Genomic DNA, 20,902 nt, shown 5'->3' with positions numbered 1-20,902 from the left:
CATATGATAAGCGCGCCAATATAAAAAGGTAAATATCAATGTTTTGCATTGTTTTTTCAATGTATTTCGCGAAAGAGGAAAACATTTGGGTTATAGTTTTAAGGGGATCCGCGGGGTGATTATTGGGTTTTTTTTGAGTCTGCTTCCACGCTGCGTCATTTCCCTTTCCCATTCCAAGTATGTCTATGATCTTCTATGCCACTTTCACATGGAAGACTGTAAATAAGCCCCTTCTCCCTTTCAGTCTAGAGTGAAACTTTCAGTCACTTGTACTTCCCCTGAAGTTGATGCAGCCTTATATCACCAACTTGTTGGAAAGCTTTTGTATCTGACCCATACTCGTCCTGACCTTTCCTTTGTTGTTGGCCTTGTTGCTCGGTTTATGCAAAACCCACATGAAATTCATTGGAAAGCAGCTAAAAGAATACTTCATTATGTTCGACATATAGTTCAGTTTGGGATTCATTACAATACAGAAGCATCTCCTCTTTTGGTTGGTTTCACTGATTCTAATTGTGCTGGTGACTGTGATTATCGGAAGTCTACTATAGGTTATTTATTCACTCTTGGTTATGGACCTATTACATGGGCTTGTAAGAAACAAAGTGCCATTTCTCTTTCTTCAGCAAAAGCGGAGTATCATGGTGTCGTTGAAGCTAGTAAGGAAGCCATGTGGCTTCGTTAGATCCTGTTAGAGTTTGGTTTTCAGCAACAACATCCGACTACACTTTGGTGTAATAATCAAAGTGCCATTCAACTATGAAAATATCCAATCCAACATCAGTGCAACAAACACATTGAACTACACATTCACTTCATCAAAAAGCTCATTCATGACCATGTTCTTGAAGTGCAATATTTTTCAACCGATGATCAAGTTTCTAACATCTTTACAAAGGCTCTCACAGAGGTGAAGTTTACTAAACATTGATTTATGGTTGGAGTTCAGGAAGTTGTCACTAAGGGGGGATAGGCTCTAATTCCTCCTTCCTTCTCCTATTGTGTCATCTTTGTACATCCTTCAAACCTATCCCAAGTTGTTCTTAAGGGGGAATGTTGGGATATTCCAACACATAGGAAATAATTAAGTATAACTTGGTCTAGTGTATAGTTAGGTAAAGTGTGTTTCTTTAGTATGTACTTTTTGTAACTTACAATCCGATGGTCATGATATGTTCTAGACATGAAGTGATCTGATGGTTCATTCTCTCCTCGGTATTACTGACACTTGATCTGTGGCTTAACACCCAATTGGTCCATGATCTCTATTTAAATAGCATGGAGGGTCATTTATTAGGTGACCATTCATGAGAGAATCTTATGTAATTTTTCTTTCTTTTACGTTAATAAATTGTAGATATGAGACTTCTGTGATCTTCATTTTGTGTAGTTTTGTCTTCCAGATTCATCGCATTCATGATTTTATTGTGTCGACATTTCGAACCAACCTCTGTGGTTCATCATCACGATCAGATGTGTGAAAAAGTCAGATAATAATGGGGCAATAAATATAGGAGAGGGTTGGGATGATGATGAATGGAGCCGACAGGTTTGATAATGTCCAGAAATAAATTTAGTTTAATTAATTAAATGTTATTATTAAGTTTTTGTTATTATTAAATGTTTATATTTTTATTGATGATTATTAGTTTATTTGATATTTGTATGTTGATATTTTTATGATGATTATTAGTTTATTAATTAATACTAGATTGGGTAACTAAGGTTTACATAAAATTATTTGAATATAAAAATTACAAAAATTATTTTTTTTAGGGTTTTTGATTAATGTTATTTATTCAAATATTATAATGTAATATTGTGGTATTATGATGTTATTTATTAAATATTATAATATTATTTTTTCCCCTAGGAAAAATCATAATTTCATTAGTAAAAAGAAATTACATTTTGTAGATGCATGTGAGCATATTCCAAAACATAACAGAGACTTGTCTGTCATCATCAAAAACTGAGATAAGCGTTCAAAAAATTGTTACCTTTGTTCCACGCAGGGAGGTAACAATGACTGTAATATACTGTAAGGAAATCGACTATATATAAAAACTGAAAAGTCTATCAGACGATAAATATATACATATGATTTTAACCATAATCAACAGAAAATTAAACAGTGATATCCATGAAAGGCCGGTGGTAGTATTGATAGTGTTCTCCATCTCGTTGTTCCCAGATCATCTAGATGCCCAGATCCCTGTTTGCTGCTTCTTTGGAAAGGCTGTCAGCAGCTGTGTTCCGCTCCCTGAAAATGTGTTTGCATGCAAAAGAGTCAAAGGATGAAATCAATCTCAGTGCCTCATCCAGTATATGTCTCAAAGTAAAAGCAGAGCATCTAGAGGTTCTATTCAGCCAATCACAAACAACTTTAGAATCCCCAAATAATTGTAGATCTCTACAGTTTTTCTCCAATGCAAATTGTATGAGGAATTTAGCAGCTAATAATTCTGCAAAGTTATTAGTGCCTCTTCTGAATCCCATGAGCATGTTGTATGAATGGTGTGGGCTGATATGTAGAATGGCCCCCCCACCACATCCAGTCTCCTGTGCAGCCCCATCGAAATAGGCCCATGGCTTGTTGTGATCAATTGATTCAGGAATTATACGTCTATGCCTCGGGGGAGATGGATCCTCTAGAATGAGGGAGTAGTCAGCCAAGACCTTGGCTGCGATAACAGTCCAGCGAGGGGGAAGGTTCTGGAAAATCTGTTTATTTCGGGTGATCCAAATGGCCCAGCTGATCAGAAGAGGTATGTTACGCTGCTTGGTGGCTATGACGAAGGTAAACCAATTCTTCCAGGCCTTTGAGATAGATGCACCAGTCCAATTACTTTGTGGAGTAACAGTAGGTAAAATAATATTCCATAGCTTATGTGCTGCAGAGCATTCAAGGAACAAGTGTTGGGTTGATTCATTGTTGCATTTGCAGAAGTAGCACCAGTGAGGTCCAAACTATGAGCGCTTGAGTAAGTTATCACCAGTTGGAATTTTGTTCCTCAGAATAGACCACATAAGCAGCCTGGTACTATGGGGGCCTTAAGCTTCCAAAGATGTTTCCACCATGCTTCAATGGTCTGTGGTTTTCGGGATTCTGTCAGCATTAAATATCCATCTTTGGGAGTGTATCTCCCTATTTTTGAGAGGGCCCATATGATCTCATCTTCTCCCTCAGTAATACGGATGTGTGCTTCAGTAAGTGCCTGAGTATAATCATCCCAGAGCTGCGCCCATTGAGGTGGGATATTTAATTGGTGAGCAGATTTCCAGGCCTGATGTAGAAAGGTGGAATTTTCTCCATCCGCAATATGAGCCAGATGAGTGATATTATTATCCTGTAGATGATTTGTGAGTTCAATAGGCAGCCTGTGCATGTTCCCACATCCGATCCACGGGTCTATTCCAACTCGTACTTTATCTCCTGAGTGGATTCTCCAAGTAAGTCCAGCTCTGATGGGATCCAAAGCCTTAATCACAGCCTTCCAGATAATTGAAATCCTTGTAGTGCTTCTTTGGGGCCTCCTGATCCAATCCAATATCTGCATCGGGGCAATGTATTTTGATGTGGTCACCTTTGACCAGAGGTTGTCAGCAGATACTAAATGCCATCCAAGCTTAGCAGCCAGAGCAAAAGAGAAATCGTCAAGTTTCTTTATACTCCATCCCCCCATTTTTTTGAGAAATTAAGGGCATCCCGTTTGACCCAAGCAAAAATCTTGCCCAGTTAGCTTCCCTTCCAGAGAAATCTGCAGCAAAGGGCTTGTATTCTGGTGAGAATACCCCTAGGAATCCAAGCCAGTGACATCCAATAGATAGGAGTGGCTTCTAAGACACTCTTAATGAGAGTGAGTCGGCCAGATCGAGATAGGTATTTGAAATACCATATATTGAGTCTTTTCTCCATTTTAGAGATGAGCCATGTCCAGTTTGCTATCTTGTAGCCCAAGGGCTTCAAATTATACCCCAAGTATTTCAGGCCATCTTCAAGACTCAAATGAGTGAACCGGAAGCGATGAAGTGCAAAATGGATCTCATGTTGTGTACATTCAACTATAGTCAGAGTTGATTTAGTATCATTAATCAACACACCTGTTGCCACTTGAAATAAGGAGAAAGTGGCTTTAATATTAGTAAGATCTCCAATACTGCCATTGAGAAATATCAGAACATCATCCACAAAAAGAATATGTGTGAGCATACAATCATTTGAAATTTTAATCCCTTGTAGTCTACCTCTTCTGTGCTCATCCTTAATAAGCCTGTTGAGTCCCTCCATGACAAGGAGAAAGAGTAATGGTGAAAGCGGACATCCCTGTCGCAAACCTCTTTCAGAAAAGAAGAAAGGGGATGCACTTCCATTTATCAGGACGTTGAAGGGAATGTTAGTTATACAACTCATGATCCATTTGATATATATGAAGGGAAAACCCAGGTGGGTTAATAGCATTCTAATGTATAACCAATTAACTCTGTCAAATGCCTTAGATAAATCAACTTTAAGGATCATACCTTTGCATTTCCTGATATGTAGGGTATGTAATACTTCCTGTGTAGTGCCCACAGCCTCATGAATCTATCGATCTTGGAGAAAGGAAAATTGTTCCGGAGAGATGTGTTTGGAAAGTATGGGCCGCATCCGGTTGGCAATGATCTTTGCTATAATCTTGTAGATGCAGTTGCAAAGAGAAATAGGGCAATATTCATCATAGGAGGACAGGTTATCGGATTTAGGGATGAGCGCAATGAAGGTAGAGGTGATGGATGCCGCTATATTTCCATTGTTCCTTGTGTCCTCGATGACTCTTAGCAGATCTTCACCTATGGTTTCAAAAAAGGCCAAAAATAACTCAATTGACCATCCATCAGGTCCAAGGCTCTTGTCTCTTTTAAACCACTTCAAGGTGGCCTCCAGCTCACCTAGAGTAATCTCTTTAATCAGATATCTTTCCTCCTCTTGCTCCACAAACAGTGGAAAATGTTGTGCAACTCATATGATGTCTACCAAATATGCTTCCCGAGGGGCACTATAAGCTCTTTTGAAATGAGAGGTTGCCAGTGAAGCCAGTTGTGGAAAGGTGTTGACAGCTTGTCTCTATTCATTATGAAGCTTCCATATTGTATTTATTGCTTTCCTTCCATTTGCAAACTTGTGATAGAATTTGGTGTTTGCATCCCCATCCTGCATCCAAATTGCCTTACTTCTCAATCTCCAGAATTCTTCATGATCCTTAAGGATTTTCCCTCTAGCTATGTATAGGGATGTAATCCTCTCCTTATGTTCATCTGAACTGTATAATCCTCCCTATTCATTCTCAAAGATAGTCATCTCAGATTCTATCTGTCTCAGGGAGTGGTCATCCTGTGTCCTTTTATTGTGTGCCCAATATTTGGACATCTTCTTCAGCTCTGCAAGATTGTGAATAAAACCATTTGTGATGTGTCCCCCTGCCCCTGGTGGGTTTGCTTTCCAGAAATTAGTAACCATGCTGACATATGATGCTTCCCTGAGCTAGACAAAATAGAATTTAAAAGCTCCCTTGGGCTTAGCCCCGCCGCCTTCAATTTCCATATAAATAGGTAGGTGATCAGAGATTCCACCCGATCCTACCCATTGTCTGATGTAGAATCCCAAATCAAGTACATTCTCTTTGACTAAGAAACAATCAAGTTTGTGGGCCAGGCCATTCACCCCAATTCGATTATTTCTCCAGGTAGCTTGTATCTTATTTGTAGGGATGTCTATCAGGTGATGGGAATCCAAGGTGGATGAGAAGTAATCTGAGAGAGGATCTCTCTGCACTCAGTGTCCCCAGGACTTAGAGTGTCCAATTGAGAAATTGAGATCCCCTCCAAGTATCAAATGAACTGATAGAAATAAATTCGAACCCAGGAGTTTATCCCAAAAATCGGGTCTGTGCTGACAAGGCCTGTAAATATTGAAGATTCTGAAATCCATTCCTAGATCTGTTGAATGAATATTAGCTCCGATATGTCCAGCCCCTCCCCAACAATTGAGAAATTTGATAGTACGGGAATTGTATCCCAAAGCAATACCCCCGGATCTTCCATGTGCATCCAAACAAATAAAACACCACCCAAGAAACATTCTCTCAAGGGTAAGGGTAATATCAGCAGCAGGACCAAGAGTCTCCTATAGAAAGATTATGTCAAGTGAGTCAGTTGCAACTAACCGACGAAGTGCTAGTTTTTTGTCAGGCCTAGCAAGCCCTCGACAATTGTAAGAGATAATCTTCATGGAGGGGGTTCAGAAGGGGTTTCTCTTGCTCTAAGCACCCCACGAATAGTAGACTACTTGCCCGAAGCTATCTCATCGCCAGCCAGACATTGAGCTTTAGAGAGGGAGGATGGTCGGCCTCTATGGAGTTTATGCAGGGGGGGGAGGGTATGATGTCAAGCCGTATATGATACAAATCCTGACGCTTGGATTTTGAACGTGTCAGATATCCAGATGTTGGGGGGGCTTGAGTTGTAGATGAGGGTGGAGGCGGAAGGGAAATCGGCAGTGAGGGAGGGGTGGGAGAGAAGACGGGGTTAGTGGAAGAAAAATTTCAAGAGAGCAGGACAGAGGTAATAGGAATGGAAGCAGAGCCCATACCAAAAGATAAACTAGATGATAAGATATCATGTAAAGATGAGTTGTAAAGAGATGATGAAGTGAAAGAGATGCTCTTACCCAAAGTGACCGAATCTCCGGAGGCCGCCAGGGTTCGGGCTGGAGGCGGGGGGGGAGGAGGTTTGAGGGGAGGCCTGCCATGCTTCTTCAGGGTAGCCTGTGTAGAGGCCATCACATTTGCTACCGAGGTTGTCTGTGCTTCTGCCATCCCTTCTGGAGATTCTGTATTCTGGGACTGTTCCCCCTGCAAATGAGCCTCCTGTGCCAATGGATCCTGAACCGGTGTCTTTTTGCTCGCCCTTCCATTTAGGGGGCAATCTTTGAATAGATGCCCCACCTTATGGCATCTCCTGCATCTAAATGGGACTCCCTCATAGTCCAGAATCTGCCTCCTTGATGCATTTCTCCACTAGATGTTAATGTGTTCCAATAAGCCATCAGTGAGATCCAGGTGAACTAGTATCCTAGCAAAAGCCATATGCCCTGTGATCTGAAAGGAATCATCAAAAGTGAGGTAGGTGCCAATAGCATTCCCTATTCGCTTGAAAACATCCTCCGTCCAAAAATGTATTGGGAGCCCTGGGAGACATACCCAAATAGGCCCAGCATCTACCCTTTCTTGTTTTGGGTCGAACATCGGCAACCATCTCCTAAGAAGCACTGGCGCTTGATTGATATGCCAAACTATGGAGAGTACCCAGTTGTTGTGTGCTAGGCAGTTGAACCGAAGTGTGAACCATCCTTTAACAAATGTTTGAACCTTTGGGGGGTCTTTCAGGTGATGACCCCAAACCTTCGAGGTCCATTGCTGTAGCTATTCCACACTAAAATTTCTGCCTCGAACACAGCCTACAAGCACTTTCTTTGTTGTGTCCATGGAGTCCAATAATTGTGTGTCCTTAGTGAGCTTTAGGAAAACCTCACAATTCTGTAGCTTTAGACACCTTTTCCTCCTTGAACCCCCGAGTATTCTAGTAGCAGATTTTTCAGATTCTGAGATAGGTTGAGCAGCCGATGAGATTGGGGGTGCCCTAGTTCCCGATGGGGCCGTCGACGATATGGAGGTGAAGATGCCAGGGATGGGGCCAATTCTAGTGAAATTTCCCAGGGGAGGAGCCATCAAGGCCAGATGGGCAGACGAGACGGGCACCTGAGAAGCAGATACCAAGGGGCGGACTGCAGAGGGTATTCAAGAGACGGATGAAGGTGAGTTCGATCCCTAGACCTTCCCAAGGGTTTTCTCATTAGGGTTAGATGGTGGATCTGCAAAGGCCAGAGAGTTCAGCAAGAGTGGCTGTGAAATGTAGTTAGGTAAAGACAGGGCGTCTTCAGGCAGAGTCACAGATGGAATGTGAGCACTGAAGATGGTAGGAAGGGCTTCAACTTCGTCGAAGAGCTCACTATCAAATGAGAAATATCCTGTCGTTGTGGTCCTTGGATGCGTCCAGATGGGCACATCCTCCGAAGGATCCGCGGAATAATCTATTAGCTCATCCATAACTGTCATAACCGCAAGTTGCCAGCTGCCTGCAGAGTCGATGTTACAGGAACGGAGGTAAGTCGGTGAGAGTAAGTGGTGGTCCAAATCCAAGCTGCCTAAAAACCCTAAAACTGGATGATCATGCCCAATGTTGATGAAAGGTGAAGGAAAATGGGGAGATGCAGGGGAGAATCCATTATGGGGGCAGTCGGTAATGCCATACTGCGATCTCTGAAAACTGCATACGGTTCCTGCAGTGAAACCCTAACCCCATCACTCTTCCTTGCCTCATTCTCTTTTGAAATCAAATATTATAATATTATTATCTAAAAGTTTTTTGTATTAATTATTTTAGTTGACATTAGTTTATGCTTAATGTTATTTATTCAAAAATAATATGATGCAACATTATAATGTTATAATGTTTTACATACTATAATGTTATAAATCCATTAACCAAAAGTTTTAGTATTAATTAGTTTGTTGAATTATTAATGTTAAATTTATTTTGTATTAACATTAATGTTTTAATTGTTGCAAGATAATTAAAACATCTAATTTCATAATATAAATAATTAGGTTTTCTATATATTACTAATTGAATGTTTGTTATGTTTGTTTTTATTAATTAATAATTTGAGATAAATTGCTAAGGAAGTTCCTAGTTTTTGAAGTTGGAATTAATATTATATAATGATCTATAAAGGTTTCTGGTTTTTATTTAGTTCTTGATTAGGTCAACTCGGGTTAAAATGAACTTATTAAAATATTAATTTAATGATTTTAGAGATAGTTGTACCATCAAGAGATAAAGGGATTGGGAGTACCTAGGAGACAGTAGAATCCCCAATTAGTGTAGGAATCCAATTATCACTTATTAATAAATTGCCTGAAGTGGTTGCATTGGCTTAGGCCGTGGGCTGTTTCCCTCTTTGAGGGTTTTAACCACATCAAGAATAATGGGGTACTGATATGTGATTTGTTTGTAAGTGGTGTCCTATGGCGTTCTATCTAAGGAACTTACCCTGTAAATTCCTACACTTTAGAATTTTGAGCTACCTAATGACTTTTCATATTTCTAATGTGACTCTTGGACTTCCACTTACACATTTTACATTTTCTCATTATTTTCAAAATACAAAATTATATATGAAAAAAATGTGGCTATATCCATGAGACAAAATAATACATGTTGAACTTAAGGAAATTGTAACTTGGCGACTATGACATGTAGCTCCATTGTAAGATATTTGTGTCAAGCTTTATACTCTACTACAACGTGCTCAACCTTTAATGGTAGATACAAAATATATCTGATTTTATCCTCCAAACCATGTAGATATATAGTCTTGGAGCCTATCTGAATGTTATTCCACAACAAGATTAACTTTATGTGTATCTTAGTTGGCTTTATCATATATTGCAGAATAGCTTATTTTGTCACATATAACTCATGGTCACCTATCTAATATTGCCCAAGAAATCTTCTATCTTCTTCCTTATTGCAACCTTACTTTTTACTTCCATACCAATAGAAGGTATCCTATGCATCCTCACCAAGGCATCGAATCCATGATATATTCATTAATATGATGATATGGTGTTGGTTACAAAGTATGGAGTTGCTCATAGACTTGTATAAACATCCTGGTTTCTGCCCTGTCCATTTCAACATCCTACCTTCCTTTCCTGACCAACATCACAGGTACATTCAAATATTTGGTACCATATTCAACGATCACATCTATGATTATATAAGTTTTCTTTAGCACCTTCACCATCTCCTATGATCCTTTATATACTTCATGCAAGAACACCACTGCCTCATGTAGAGTGATCATCTCATCATACGACTACTTCATGATGTCATTAAAAAACTTGATTTCTTCAAGTATTGTTTCCTTCAATCCTTTTTTACTAGCATTAGTAGAAGACAATTTTTGATTATCAATTATGATATGATCAATTTGTTTCTTTGTAGTAGCCAACTCTTTCCTTAACTATTTATTCCTTTTCATCAAGAAATTTGTGTTCTTTTCTGTTGCCACTGCAAAGATTGTATTGGCTAAAGCGATTGCCTTATGATTGTTCTTGGTGTTTGTCACAATCACCTTCTCTGTGTTAATGGAAACATGATGATCAACATCATTGGGAAAGTACCTTCATATTTCTTGTACTATTATATTCTTTAGCTCATTGAAGGTGAAGTTAGAAATATCCATGACCCTGTCATCAGGTGGAAGATGTATTCCCATTTCACTGAATGGGATGTGGTCACCAATAAGAGGAGGTGATGGTCAATGGACAGTTTGTTCTACGATAGGCTCAATATCCATCACCTGGTCATCCTCCTCATTTTCTTCTTCTACATCCCAGGCTTGCAAATCTTCCTCCAACTTTCTTGCAAATTCTTCCTCATGTTTCCTTCTGTGTTCTTACTTTTGTTTGTGTTCCTCCTCCTACTTGAGCTCCTCTCCTTGTTTTTGCTCTTCTTCTTCCTTGCTTCTTCCCATTCCTTTCTTCTTATTTCAACTTCAATTGCACCCTTGGTATTAGGATCTTCTTTCAATTCTCTGCTCCTTTCTTTTTCTAGATCACGCCTTATCTTCCTCTTTGGCCCAACATCAACTTGAGTGACAAATTCCTATTGGGTCCCTTATAGATCTGTATCTAGTACATGAGTTGCATGAGAAGGGCCTATCTCATCACTTAGTCAAATTGCTCAGAAAGCATTATAACAATTCTTAATCTTCTCCTCATCTTCCCAAGAGTCTGAAACATATGACCAGGTGAAGTGCAACTTTGCGCAGTGTCGCTTGTGCACTCCCCTGGCATCATACCGATGAAAGCTCATTTATTTGAATATGAGGCGACTAAGTTCTTCAATCTCTATTTCCACTGCATTCAAACCCTTTAGCTCATAAGACCCCAATTGCAAATGGAAGGTTGGCCAAGGAGATTTCAATTTATATTCAATTATAATATGTGTATGATAAGCCTACAATGTATTGATAAACAAGAATATCAAGGTTGAGAAGTGAATTCAAATTTTAAAGAATCAACCACAATGAATTGTAAGAAAACTAGATTATGAGCAATGAAACATAAGCCTAAGTGATCACTTCTATTAATAATAAACTAATATAACTATATGTAATCAAAATTGATATAATGATTTATAATCAAATCCTATACTATTCTAAAAGCAAATGAAACTCAATCTGGAATGAAAAAAAATGAAACCATGAAAATAAAGGCATTGTGTGTCTTCGTCATAGGGGGGCCTTCCTAGTTGGGTTGCACATGCCAAAGTAAACTCAACACTTTAAAATGTTGTAATTATAATTTCGACTTGGATTATGAACAATGCATCACATAAGAGAATAAATGACTAACAAACACAATTTATATTAATAGTAAAGTGTTTCCATATATCAGACTTGTTTCTCTTCGCGTGGGCCATGAGTATTTATACAAATTAAGACAACAACAGTTGAGAATATCATTAAATAATTTTAGAATAGAGTAATCTCTTTTTATTTTGTGGATATACATCAGTAATACATGTATGAGGAATTCATGATGGTACACATGAATATCTTATGTAAATCCTTCAACTTGATTCTTGTGATCCGATCCACAATTTATGCCATAAGATATTTGCTTTAGATTGCATGTTATACCAATGGTGATATGTCATCATTTGATTGTAGGTTTGACTAAGCTATTGTGATGACATAGAGAGTTTTTGATTGCCCTCAATAGGTGGAGATCCTTCCCTTATCTATTTTCCATATCCTTCATTTTTTAATTCCACTGAGCCACATCCAGAACTATAACAACCTGTGATTCAGCTACAAAATGTGTAAGTTTATGTAGCTATGTCTTTTTGAGCTGTTCATTATAAAGAAAAATACAAAAAAATAGAAGAATGGACATTATTACCTTGAAAATCTTCACCTGTAACCTATGTAACTCAAATATGGTTCTTATGTACAAATGATAACATAAGATTGTGAAATGATATCTATGGCGAGTTTTCTAGTGATAAAATAAACAAAACTAAGGATAATTGATGAAAAAAAGAGCTTATTTTTGGACCTCAACACATGACTTGTCTTCTAGGAGTGTTTTTTGAGCTTTCTAAAAATAAAATATTTGGGAGGTTTGGAAACATCCAACATTTCAAGTGGACACTCTACCCATCATCAAGGACAAATGAATCTTAAGTGTTTAAAAAGCGTGCTAAGATATGAATATGTAAGGTAAGAGAAAAATATTACTATTGAATAACAATAAAAGAATCAAATACGAATAAATGAATAAATATATAGTTACTAAATTAGCTCTTACGAAAATTATTACACTACAATGAAAGCACGTTGTGGCAATGGTTTCCAATTTTTTCCAAAAAACTTACAGTATAACCTCTTTATTAGATGTTGAGGTTTTAGCAAAAGTTTAAATGGATGTTCCTTATAACTATACAAAAAAAAATTGTGGGCAAGGGTTATATCATTTTTTTTTAGTGATCCACTCTTTCTTAACATGCATTGATGCATCTACAAAATGGTCGCACCAGTGAATTTATACTTAGCACTAAAACAAATGGTAAATGCTCAAGATTACACACAAGATCTATTATTTCATAATATATAGCATCAACACTCTTAATAATATTATGCATTAGGTCATTATTTTTCGTCTTATGGTGCACCTTTGTTTATATAACTTTTACACATCGATATTTATTTCTTTTTCATTTAAAAATTGTCACATGTATGATGCACTAATGTGTTGTTATAATGTCAAAGCACCGATGCTTATAGATTATTTAAAGAATCATCATGTCTATTGTAATTAAAGAATTTGTGGTCCAGGTTGTAGAAAGAATGAAATGAAAGGTAAGAAAGAAAATGAAACACACACAAAGAAAAATATAACATAGAGCATAGTAATATAGTTGTTAAGCCCTATATAAGCCCCATGTTAACCCTAAAACCCCTTATTAAGCCCTAGATATTGAGTGGTTTTATTTCTATTTTTATATTGTTATGTAGGCTAGAACCCTCTCATGGTCCCATTTTATCATAATTGTACTCTTTGTCTCCCATATATATACGAAGGAGACCTGGTCTTAGGATCATCAAATATTATATTGTACATTGTAAAAGGAGGTTTCCCCCTTGAAGAGAAATGTAACTATTAGTTTCTTGTCATTTTTTAAGGTGCAAGGTTCATATCATTTCATATCAGAGCTCATGATCCTAGGGTTTTTCTACTTCAAACAAGCCATCATGGCATTTTTGCTATAACATTTTTTCTAGGAGATTTCAGATAGTGAAACTTGGAAAATATTGAGGAGAAATCTAGTTTAATATCTAGTTCAAATTTCAGATGATGGTTCAATATATGTTCGAAAATATGCTCCAAGGAAGTTAGGGTTCCTAAATTCTCCTATAATCAATATCAAATAGGTCAGTTTGTAATTCTTACTATATTTTTTTTAATTTTTTGTTTCCTATGAGGCCTCATATTGTTACACTTGGACCAAATTGAGGCATAATCTCAAACATCTAGTTCAAATTTCAAATCTTTGTTCGCTATAATTTCAGACATATGCTCTAAGGAATTATGGGTTTTTGAATGTTCTGGAAATCGATTTCAAACATGTTAGTTTTTCATTTTCATAATAACATTTTTCATAGGAGGTTTCACACAATGAAACTTGGATCATATTAAGGAAGAATCTTAGGAAACAAACGGTTCAAATTTTATAATTTGTTTGCTATGCTTTCAAAGTTATACCTTGTGGAAGTTAGGGTTCAATTTTGAAATCAATTTTAAATAGGTCGGCTTGTTATTTTTGCTATATCTTATTTTTTGGGACTTTCCACACTGTGAAATATTCAAGGTTTTAAGGAGACAGATATAAGTACATTTGGTACAAATTTTAGAATTATACTTGAAGAAATGGACATGTGGAACACTGTAAAAGTATTTCTCGTGGGAAGAGGCAAAAAATCAGCAAGTTTTTGGAAAGTTACCATTACTTTGACTTGGCACATAAAATTATGTCACACCTTTGGAATTGGTGAAAATACATATCAGAGTATTACAAACCAAAGTTTCAGATCCAAAATATTCAACCATTCAAAGATTCCCCAAATTAAGATATGTAACTTGCAAGTGAGCTAACTATTGACTAGAAGATCTCATTTTTTCAATACCTGAAATTTATGATAAGGAGGAGTATTATTATTGTTTTCCAACATGCCTCCAGAGAAAGATACTACGCCAATTAAATCTACTAAAGGCTACTCCTTGAATCATTAATAAGTAAAGACTTAGAATTTAGGTTATCTCAATTAGATAATAAAGTTAATGAAATAGATGGTAGTATGTTGAAAAAGGTGGATTTATTAGGTTCTAAAAAAAAAAAACTTAAAAGAGAAATAGAAAGAAAGATGAATGAAAATAAGGAAGAAATAGAAAACTAGGTGAAAGAAAATAAGGAATAAATGTAAAAATCCATCAAGGAATAAATAAAAGAATTACAAAACATTCTACTAAAATATCTCCCTAAAAGGGATATGGAGATACAAGGAAATCATGAACATAAGGAGAAGCATGGTGTTGAAAATCAATCTCATGAAAGGATTATGATATCACAATTGGAGAGCACAAATATTGAATTTTAGAACCATAATCATGAAGTTTCAATCCAATATCCACATCATTAGGGCTTCAAGTCAACACTAAGGAACTATTATATTCCAAAGATCGATATGAGGAAGTTTGATGGTAATGATCTTGTAACATGGACATTTTATATGGATAAATACTTTTTTATACTTCAAGTGGCATCCTTACAAAATGTATATATTGCATCTGTGTTTTCATAACAAGACCAACAGGTATGATATCAATATATTTGTGAAAGGAAAAAACATTATTTTATATCTTGGTCCACTTTTATAGAGGAATTGATAGCACATTGTGGGGATACTAAGAGCAATAAATTCTTCATTCAATTGGTAAATCTTGGACAAAAAGGTCTAGTTATAGAGCACATTCAAAAATTCCAAAAGTTGAGACTCATAGTAAAGAATATTTTAGAGGATAATTTGTTATATCTATTTATAGGAACTTTAAAGGAAAACATCCAACATGAGGTGTGTTTCTTTGAACCTAAATCTCTAGAGCATGCTTTCAACCTAGCAAGGAATGTTGAAAGCAAAAATATGGCAACTAGAAAATTAGTCATTGATAACTATAGAGAAAACCATGCTCCCTCTCCTAAACTGACAAGGTTGACTCATAAGTAAATGAATGAAAGAAGAACAAAGGGACTATGTTTCAAATGTGACAACAATCATATTAGGGGGCATAAATGCAATGAGAAGAAATTGTCCTACACAAGAATCTGAAGATGAAGAAGATAAAGAAGTGGAAACCTCACCAGATCTAGAGATATAATAGACTACTCCAACTGTCTCTTGCCATGCATTGGCCCACATCAATACTCCACAAACCGTCATGATAACAAGATATATTAGAAAGAAAAAGGTAACAATATTAATTGATTCAGGTAGTACCCATGACTTCACTAGTTATAAATTAGAAAAAAATATCAATTGCTTTGAATATCCAACACCTAAATTTCAAGTAATGATTGCAGGTGGAGGTACCATAAATTGTTCAAGAAAATTCCATAATATTAAGCTGAATTCGGGGGAGTATTTGTTGGTTATTCCCATGACTGCAATCCAAATTAATGTTGTTGATGTTGTATCATGTGTCCAATGGTTATAATAGTTGGGAACAATGGCCATTAATTTTCAAGATCTTTTCATAAGATTTTTCTTATAAAGACAAAAAATTAGGCTTAGAGGTATCCAAGAGAAACTAGTAAAGTCATAAGCTCTAATAGCATGGAAAAATTGCTAAAAATGTGACACCAAGGTGTAATTTCACAATTGTGTTCATTAGATGTTCAACATATATATGCTTTGTTCTAGCAGATATCTAAAATGTTATCAATAATCGTTCTAAGGTATTTAGAGAGATGCCTAAGGGTATTCTGCTTACCCAAGATCATAATTTTGTTATTCATTTGCAAATTAGAAGTGTACCACCTAACATTAGGCCCTACAAGTATTCACATGCACAGAAGAGTGGGATTGAGTGTATGGTTCAAGAAATGTTAGAATTAGGCATCATTCAACCTAGCTAGAGCACTTTCTCTTCACTAGTGGTCATGGTTATCAAAAAGGATGGTTCATGGCATATGTGTCTAGATTACAAGCAACTAAACATACTGACAATGAAAGATAATTTTACTATTCCTGGCATTGATGAATTATTAGATGAATTGCATGGAGCGGTTTTCTTTACTAAGTTGGTTATTCATTCTAGATACATTAAATGATAACGAGATAGGAGGACATTTCCAAAATAGCCTTTAGAAAACATGAAGGTCATTATGAGATTTCAGTTATACCACTTGGACTTAAAAATGCACCTTCAACATTTCAAAGCTTGATGAATTTTATTTTCAAACCCTTCCTTAGAAAATTTGTGTTAATTTTTCTATGACATACTAATCTACAACAAATTATGGGAAGAGCATGTACAAAATGTTGACAAGGTATTAACACTATTGGAAGAGCAAAAACTATATGTAAAACCTTCTAAGTGTGCCTTTAGGGTTCAAGAAGTGGAATATTTCAGTAATATTGTATTACATGAGGGTGTCAAGGTGGATCCTAGCTAAATCAAAGTGATGAGGGAATGAATAACCCCCAATACCTTGAAGAAACTTAAAGAAGCCTTAGGATTGATAGGATATTACTGCAAGTTTTCAAGAATTATGGTCAAATAATATCACCTCGAGCAAAATTATTGAAGAAGGAAGCATTTTCTTGAACTAAAGAAGAAACCAAATATTTCAATGAACTTATAACTTCATTGTGGATACTCACCTAGGTGACACATGACTTCACAAAAAACTTCATTGTGGAGTGTGATGCCTCAAGCCATGGCATTGGTGTAGTTTTGATGCAAGAAGGTGGGGCCCTTACCTTTGAAAGTAGTAAACTTAAAGGAAAGAACTTGATCAAACCCATCTATGAAAAAGAAATGTTGGCCATGCTACATGTAGTTAGGATATGGTGTCCATACTTAATAGGAAGAAATTTGAAAGTCAAAATAGATCATGATAATCTAAAGCACTTCTTGGATCAAAGATTATCTTTAGAAGAGAAAAAAAATGGGTCACAAATATGTTGGGTTACAACTTTGAAATTAACTACAAAAAGGAAAACAAAATATTGTGGGATATGCACTCTCAAGGAAAGAGGAAGACATAAATGGTTTGATGTGCATTATTTCCATTCCACGATCTAACTAGGTGGAAGAAGCAAGGATAGAATAAGAGCAAGATGAAAAGATATGCAAGATCATTCAACAATTATAGGAGGATCCCGATGCAGTAGACAAAATTATGTGGAAAAAGGATTTGTTGTGGTCTCAATACCATTTATACTTATGTAAGAATTCTCAACTCAAATAGAAGGTCTTTTCATAATTACACACTTCTCCTATAGGAGGGCATTCATCATCCATGAAGACATACCATAAGATTAAAAAAAAAAATTGTTGGGAAGTTCTTAAAGCAGATGTGAAAAAGTTTGTGGCATAATTTGTAGTATGAAAACAAAATAGGGGACAAACAATCAATACCCCAAGGCTCCTTCATCCCTTAACCATACCAAGTCGGCATTGGGAAGAAGCTTAAATTGATTTTATTATAGTTTTATCCAAATATGAAGGAAAGAGTGTCATTATGGTAGTGGTATATCGAATGAAAAAGTATATCATTTTTTCTCTAATTCTCATCCTTTAAAAGAAAGTGCAGGGGCAAAAGTAACCATGGAAACAATCCAAAAGCTACATGTAATACCAAAAAAATTTATAAGTGATAGAGATCCAATTTTCACTAGAAATTTTTGGATTGAATTATTTTCTTATTTTGGTACTCAATTGGCTCATAGCTCATCTTATCATCCTCAATATTATGGGAAATTTGAGATTGTGAATAAATGTTTAGAAGGATATCTACGTTGCTTCGCATCTGATAAACAAACACAAAGGGTCAAATGGTTTCCCTTCGCAAAATGGTGGTACAAAACGTCCTTCCACACCTCATCAAAAATGTCACCATTTATGGAACTTTATGGATATCATCCTCCATCCATCACATCAATGGACTATAAAGGCTCAAGTAGTAAAGGACCACATACAACACCAACAACACGTTCTCAAACTATTGAAGCACAAATTGGTTATGGTACAAAAAAGGATGAAACCATAAGAAAATCAACATTGCAGTGAAAGGTAATTTAAAGTGGGGGATTCGGTATTTGTGAGATTACAACCATATAAAAAAATTCCTTCAAGAAACAAAAGAAGAAAAATAAATTAGCATTGAGATATTATGACCCCTATAAGGTGTTGCAGAGGATTGGAAGTATGACTTACAAATTCGAGTTTCCTCCATCTTCACATGTACATCCACTCTTCCTTGTTTATTGCTTAAAGAAGGTATTATGTGACAAGATCCCAATCCAAACCATTCTTCCATAAATTAAATTTGAAGAAGGAAAAATAATACTAGAACTAGAAACAATATTGGAAATAAGGACTAAGAAGCTGAGAAATAGAGAGAGTAATAAGTGCTTCATGAAATGGAAGAACCTACCAGTGTTAGAAGTGACATGGGAAGATGAGTTGTTCATGCAAAAAGATCCAAAAATAGTCAAGCGTTGAGGACAACACTTCTTTGAAGGGGAGCTACATGTTAATATCTATATAAGTGCCATGTTATAAAGCACCTTTTTATTGATAGGTCATGAGTTCAATTCTCTTGACACCTTCATGGTCAGGATCAGTGGTTGAGTTGACAGGAAGTAATCCCTTTGGGTGGATCTTCCTGGTACAAATATTTTGTGGACATAGCGATCACTGATCTTCGAGGGCTTTCAACCACATAGAAATATATATATATATATATATATATATATATATATATATATATCATCAAATATTGTCTTATACATTGTAGTCATTGTAAAAGGTGGTTTCCCCTTAAAGGAGACACTAATTATTGGTTTCTTATCCTTTTTTTAAAGCACAAGGTTCATAAAAATAGTGAAAAACCAACTTCTAATAATAAATAAAATAACAAAACATTATAGAACACAAATTGCCTAAAATGGTTGTAGCTATGTCCGAAGAGAGAGAGAGGGAGAGAGATGGTGGCTACACATATTCATAAAAGCTATTACAAGAGTCTAAAATAATGCCCTTTTAAAATAACAATAACTCTAGAGGTCCAAAATCCTAATTCCCTATAAGATGAAGCACTAAAAGGTTTGTAGACCCCGAGGTGGTTAGTTTGTAAGTCAACTTCCTGGGGGCACAAATTCAACATACAATCTCCATTTGGGTTCTATAATAGCTCATTGGAAAAAAATACAAGGACTACAACTTTCAATTGGGGCTGGGGTATGAAATAAGAATACCTAGCCCCCTAAATTGCCCAAAAACATCATTTAGGGCCAAAAAATATCCTTGGAAGTTTTGGACCCAAAAATAATGGAAAAACTACTAGGAAGCTAGAGAATTGTTGAGTCAGTGGAAGAGGTGGGTGGCCATTGGTATCTACTTGTATCATTCCTCCCCGCTTAGGAAGTAATGGCTTCAATTGTATCAAGTTCCCTCATAAAATGAGGAAGCTTCTACTAAATTTGGCTCCCAGTGAGCCAATTTCCTTGGTGAAGAAGTTGCCCTACTTTGAGAACCTAGCAAATCTGTATGCATTGTTGGTGGGAATCCTTTATCTTGGTTTCCATGATCCAATCCACTGTAGCATTTTCAATACAAACAAGATTGATTTCTATGGGTACCAATTTTTCAGTCACCTCTAAGGTGTCCAACATAGGTGGAAAATATGGTCGAAGCAACTCCACATTAAATACTAGGTGCAAGTCAAGGAAATGGGGAATATTCTATTCAAAATTATTTTCAACCACAACATTTGTGATCATGTAAGGCCAATATCAAAGTGGTATGAGCTTCCTATGAGGGTTTGTGAGGCATTTTCTCTATAAATGCAACCACACTTTATCACCAACTTAAAACTTGTGTGTGACCTTGTGTTGATCATGTCGTTACTTGTACTTGGCATTAGATTTTTGTAGGATATCATGAACTTGTTTATTGGAGGTGTTGGATCCATTCAACAAATTTGAATATTGTCGGGAAAATTATATGCTTATAATTTCAACATTAAATTATTGAACCAATATTGTAAACTTAGATATGGAAGCATAAGAAATGTAGGATTAAAGCCCTAATATATCCTAGTCTAATGCCAACAACTATTGACAACTAAATAACATGTGCATAAGATAATATTGAATGTTGATAAATACGCACTTGAACTAAATACCATGTTCTAGTCCTTATCTTAAATCCCTAGTAAAACCCTAAAATGCAATCTTTCACTCTGCGAGACAATGTTTATGCACTCAATAGCAAGTTAGATTTGAAGAACCAAAGGATTCTTGTGTTGTCTTAAAATCACACAAAACCAAATTTTGAAAATTAAAGGTAAAGCATAAAAAACATAAAATGATGTAAAGTCATTAAAGAAAAAACAATCTAGAAATGAAACTCTTAAAACCTAGCGAATCAACATACTTAAAACA

The 20,902-nt window shown here is 36.1% G+C and overlaps 1 protein-coding gene across 1 annotated transcript; it reads right to left on the bottom strand.

Annotated features, from left to right (window-relative positions):
* Positions 1–2,199: 2,199 nt before the first annotated feature.
* On the bottom strand, positions 2,200–3,686 carry LOC149171871 (uncharacterized). Its single transcript, XM_089426112.1, has 2 exons — positions 3,026–3,686; positions 2,200–2,894 (listed from the first exon to the last, which is right to left on the bottom strand). Exons 1-2 carry the CDS (start codon positions 3,684–3,686, stop codon positions 2,200–2,202), a joined length of 1,356 nt encoding a protein of 451 aa, XP_089282238.1.
* Between the last annotated feature and the right edge of the window lie 17,216 nt (positions 3,687–20,902).

Source organism: Pinus tabuliformis, chromosome 4_2 (assembly GCF_031772625.1).
Source record: "Pinus tabuliformis cultivar Carrire ecotype Pingquan chromosome 4_2, CPIR1, whole genome shotgun sequence".
In the NCBI taxonomy this organism is placed as follows: domain Eukaryota; kingdom Viridiplantae; phylum Streptophyta; class Pinopsida; order Pinales; family Pinaceae; genus Pinus; species Pinus tabuliformis.
The sequence above is the reverse complement of the archived record's forward strand: the minus strand, read 5'-3'. Positions and strand labels throughout refer to the sequence as shown.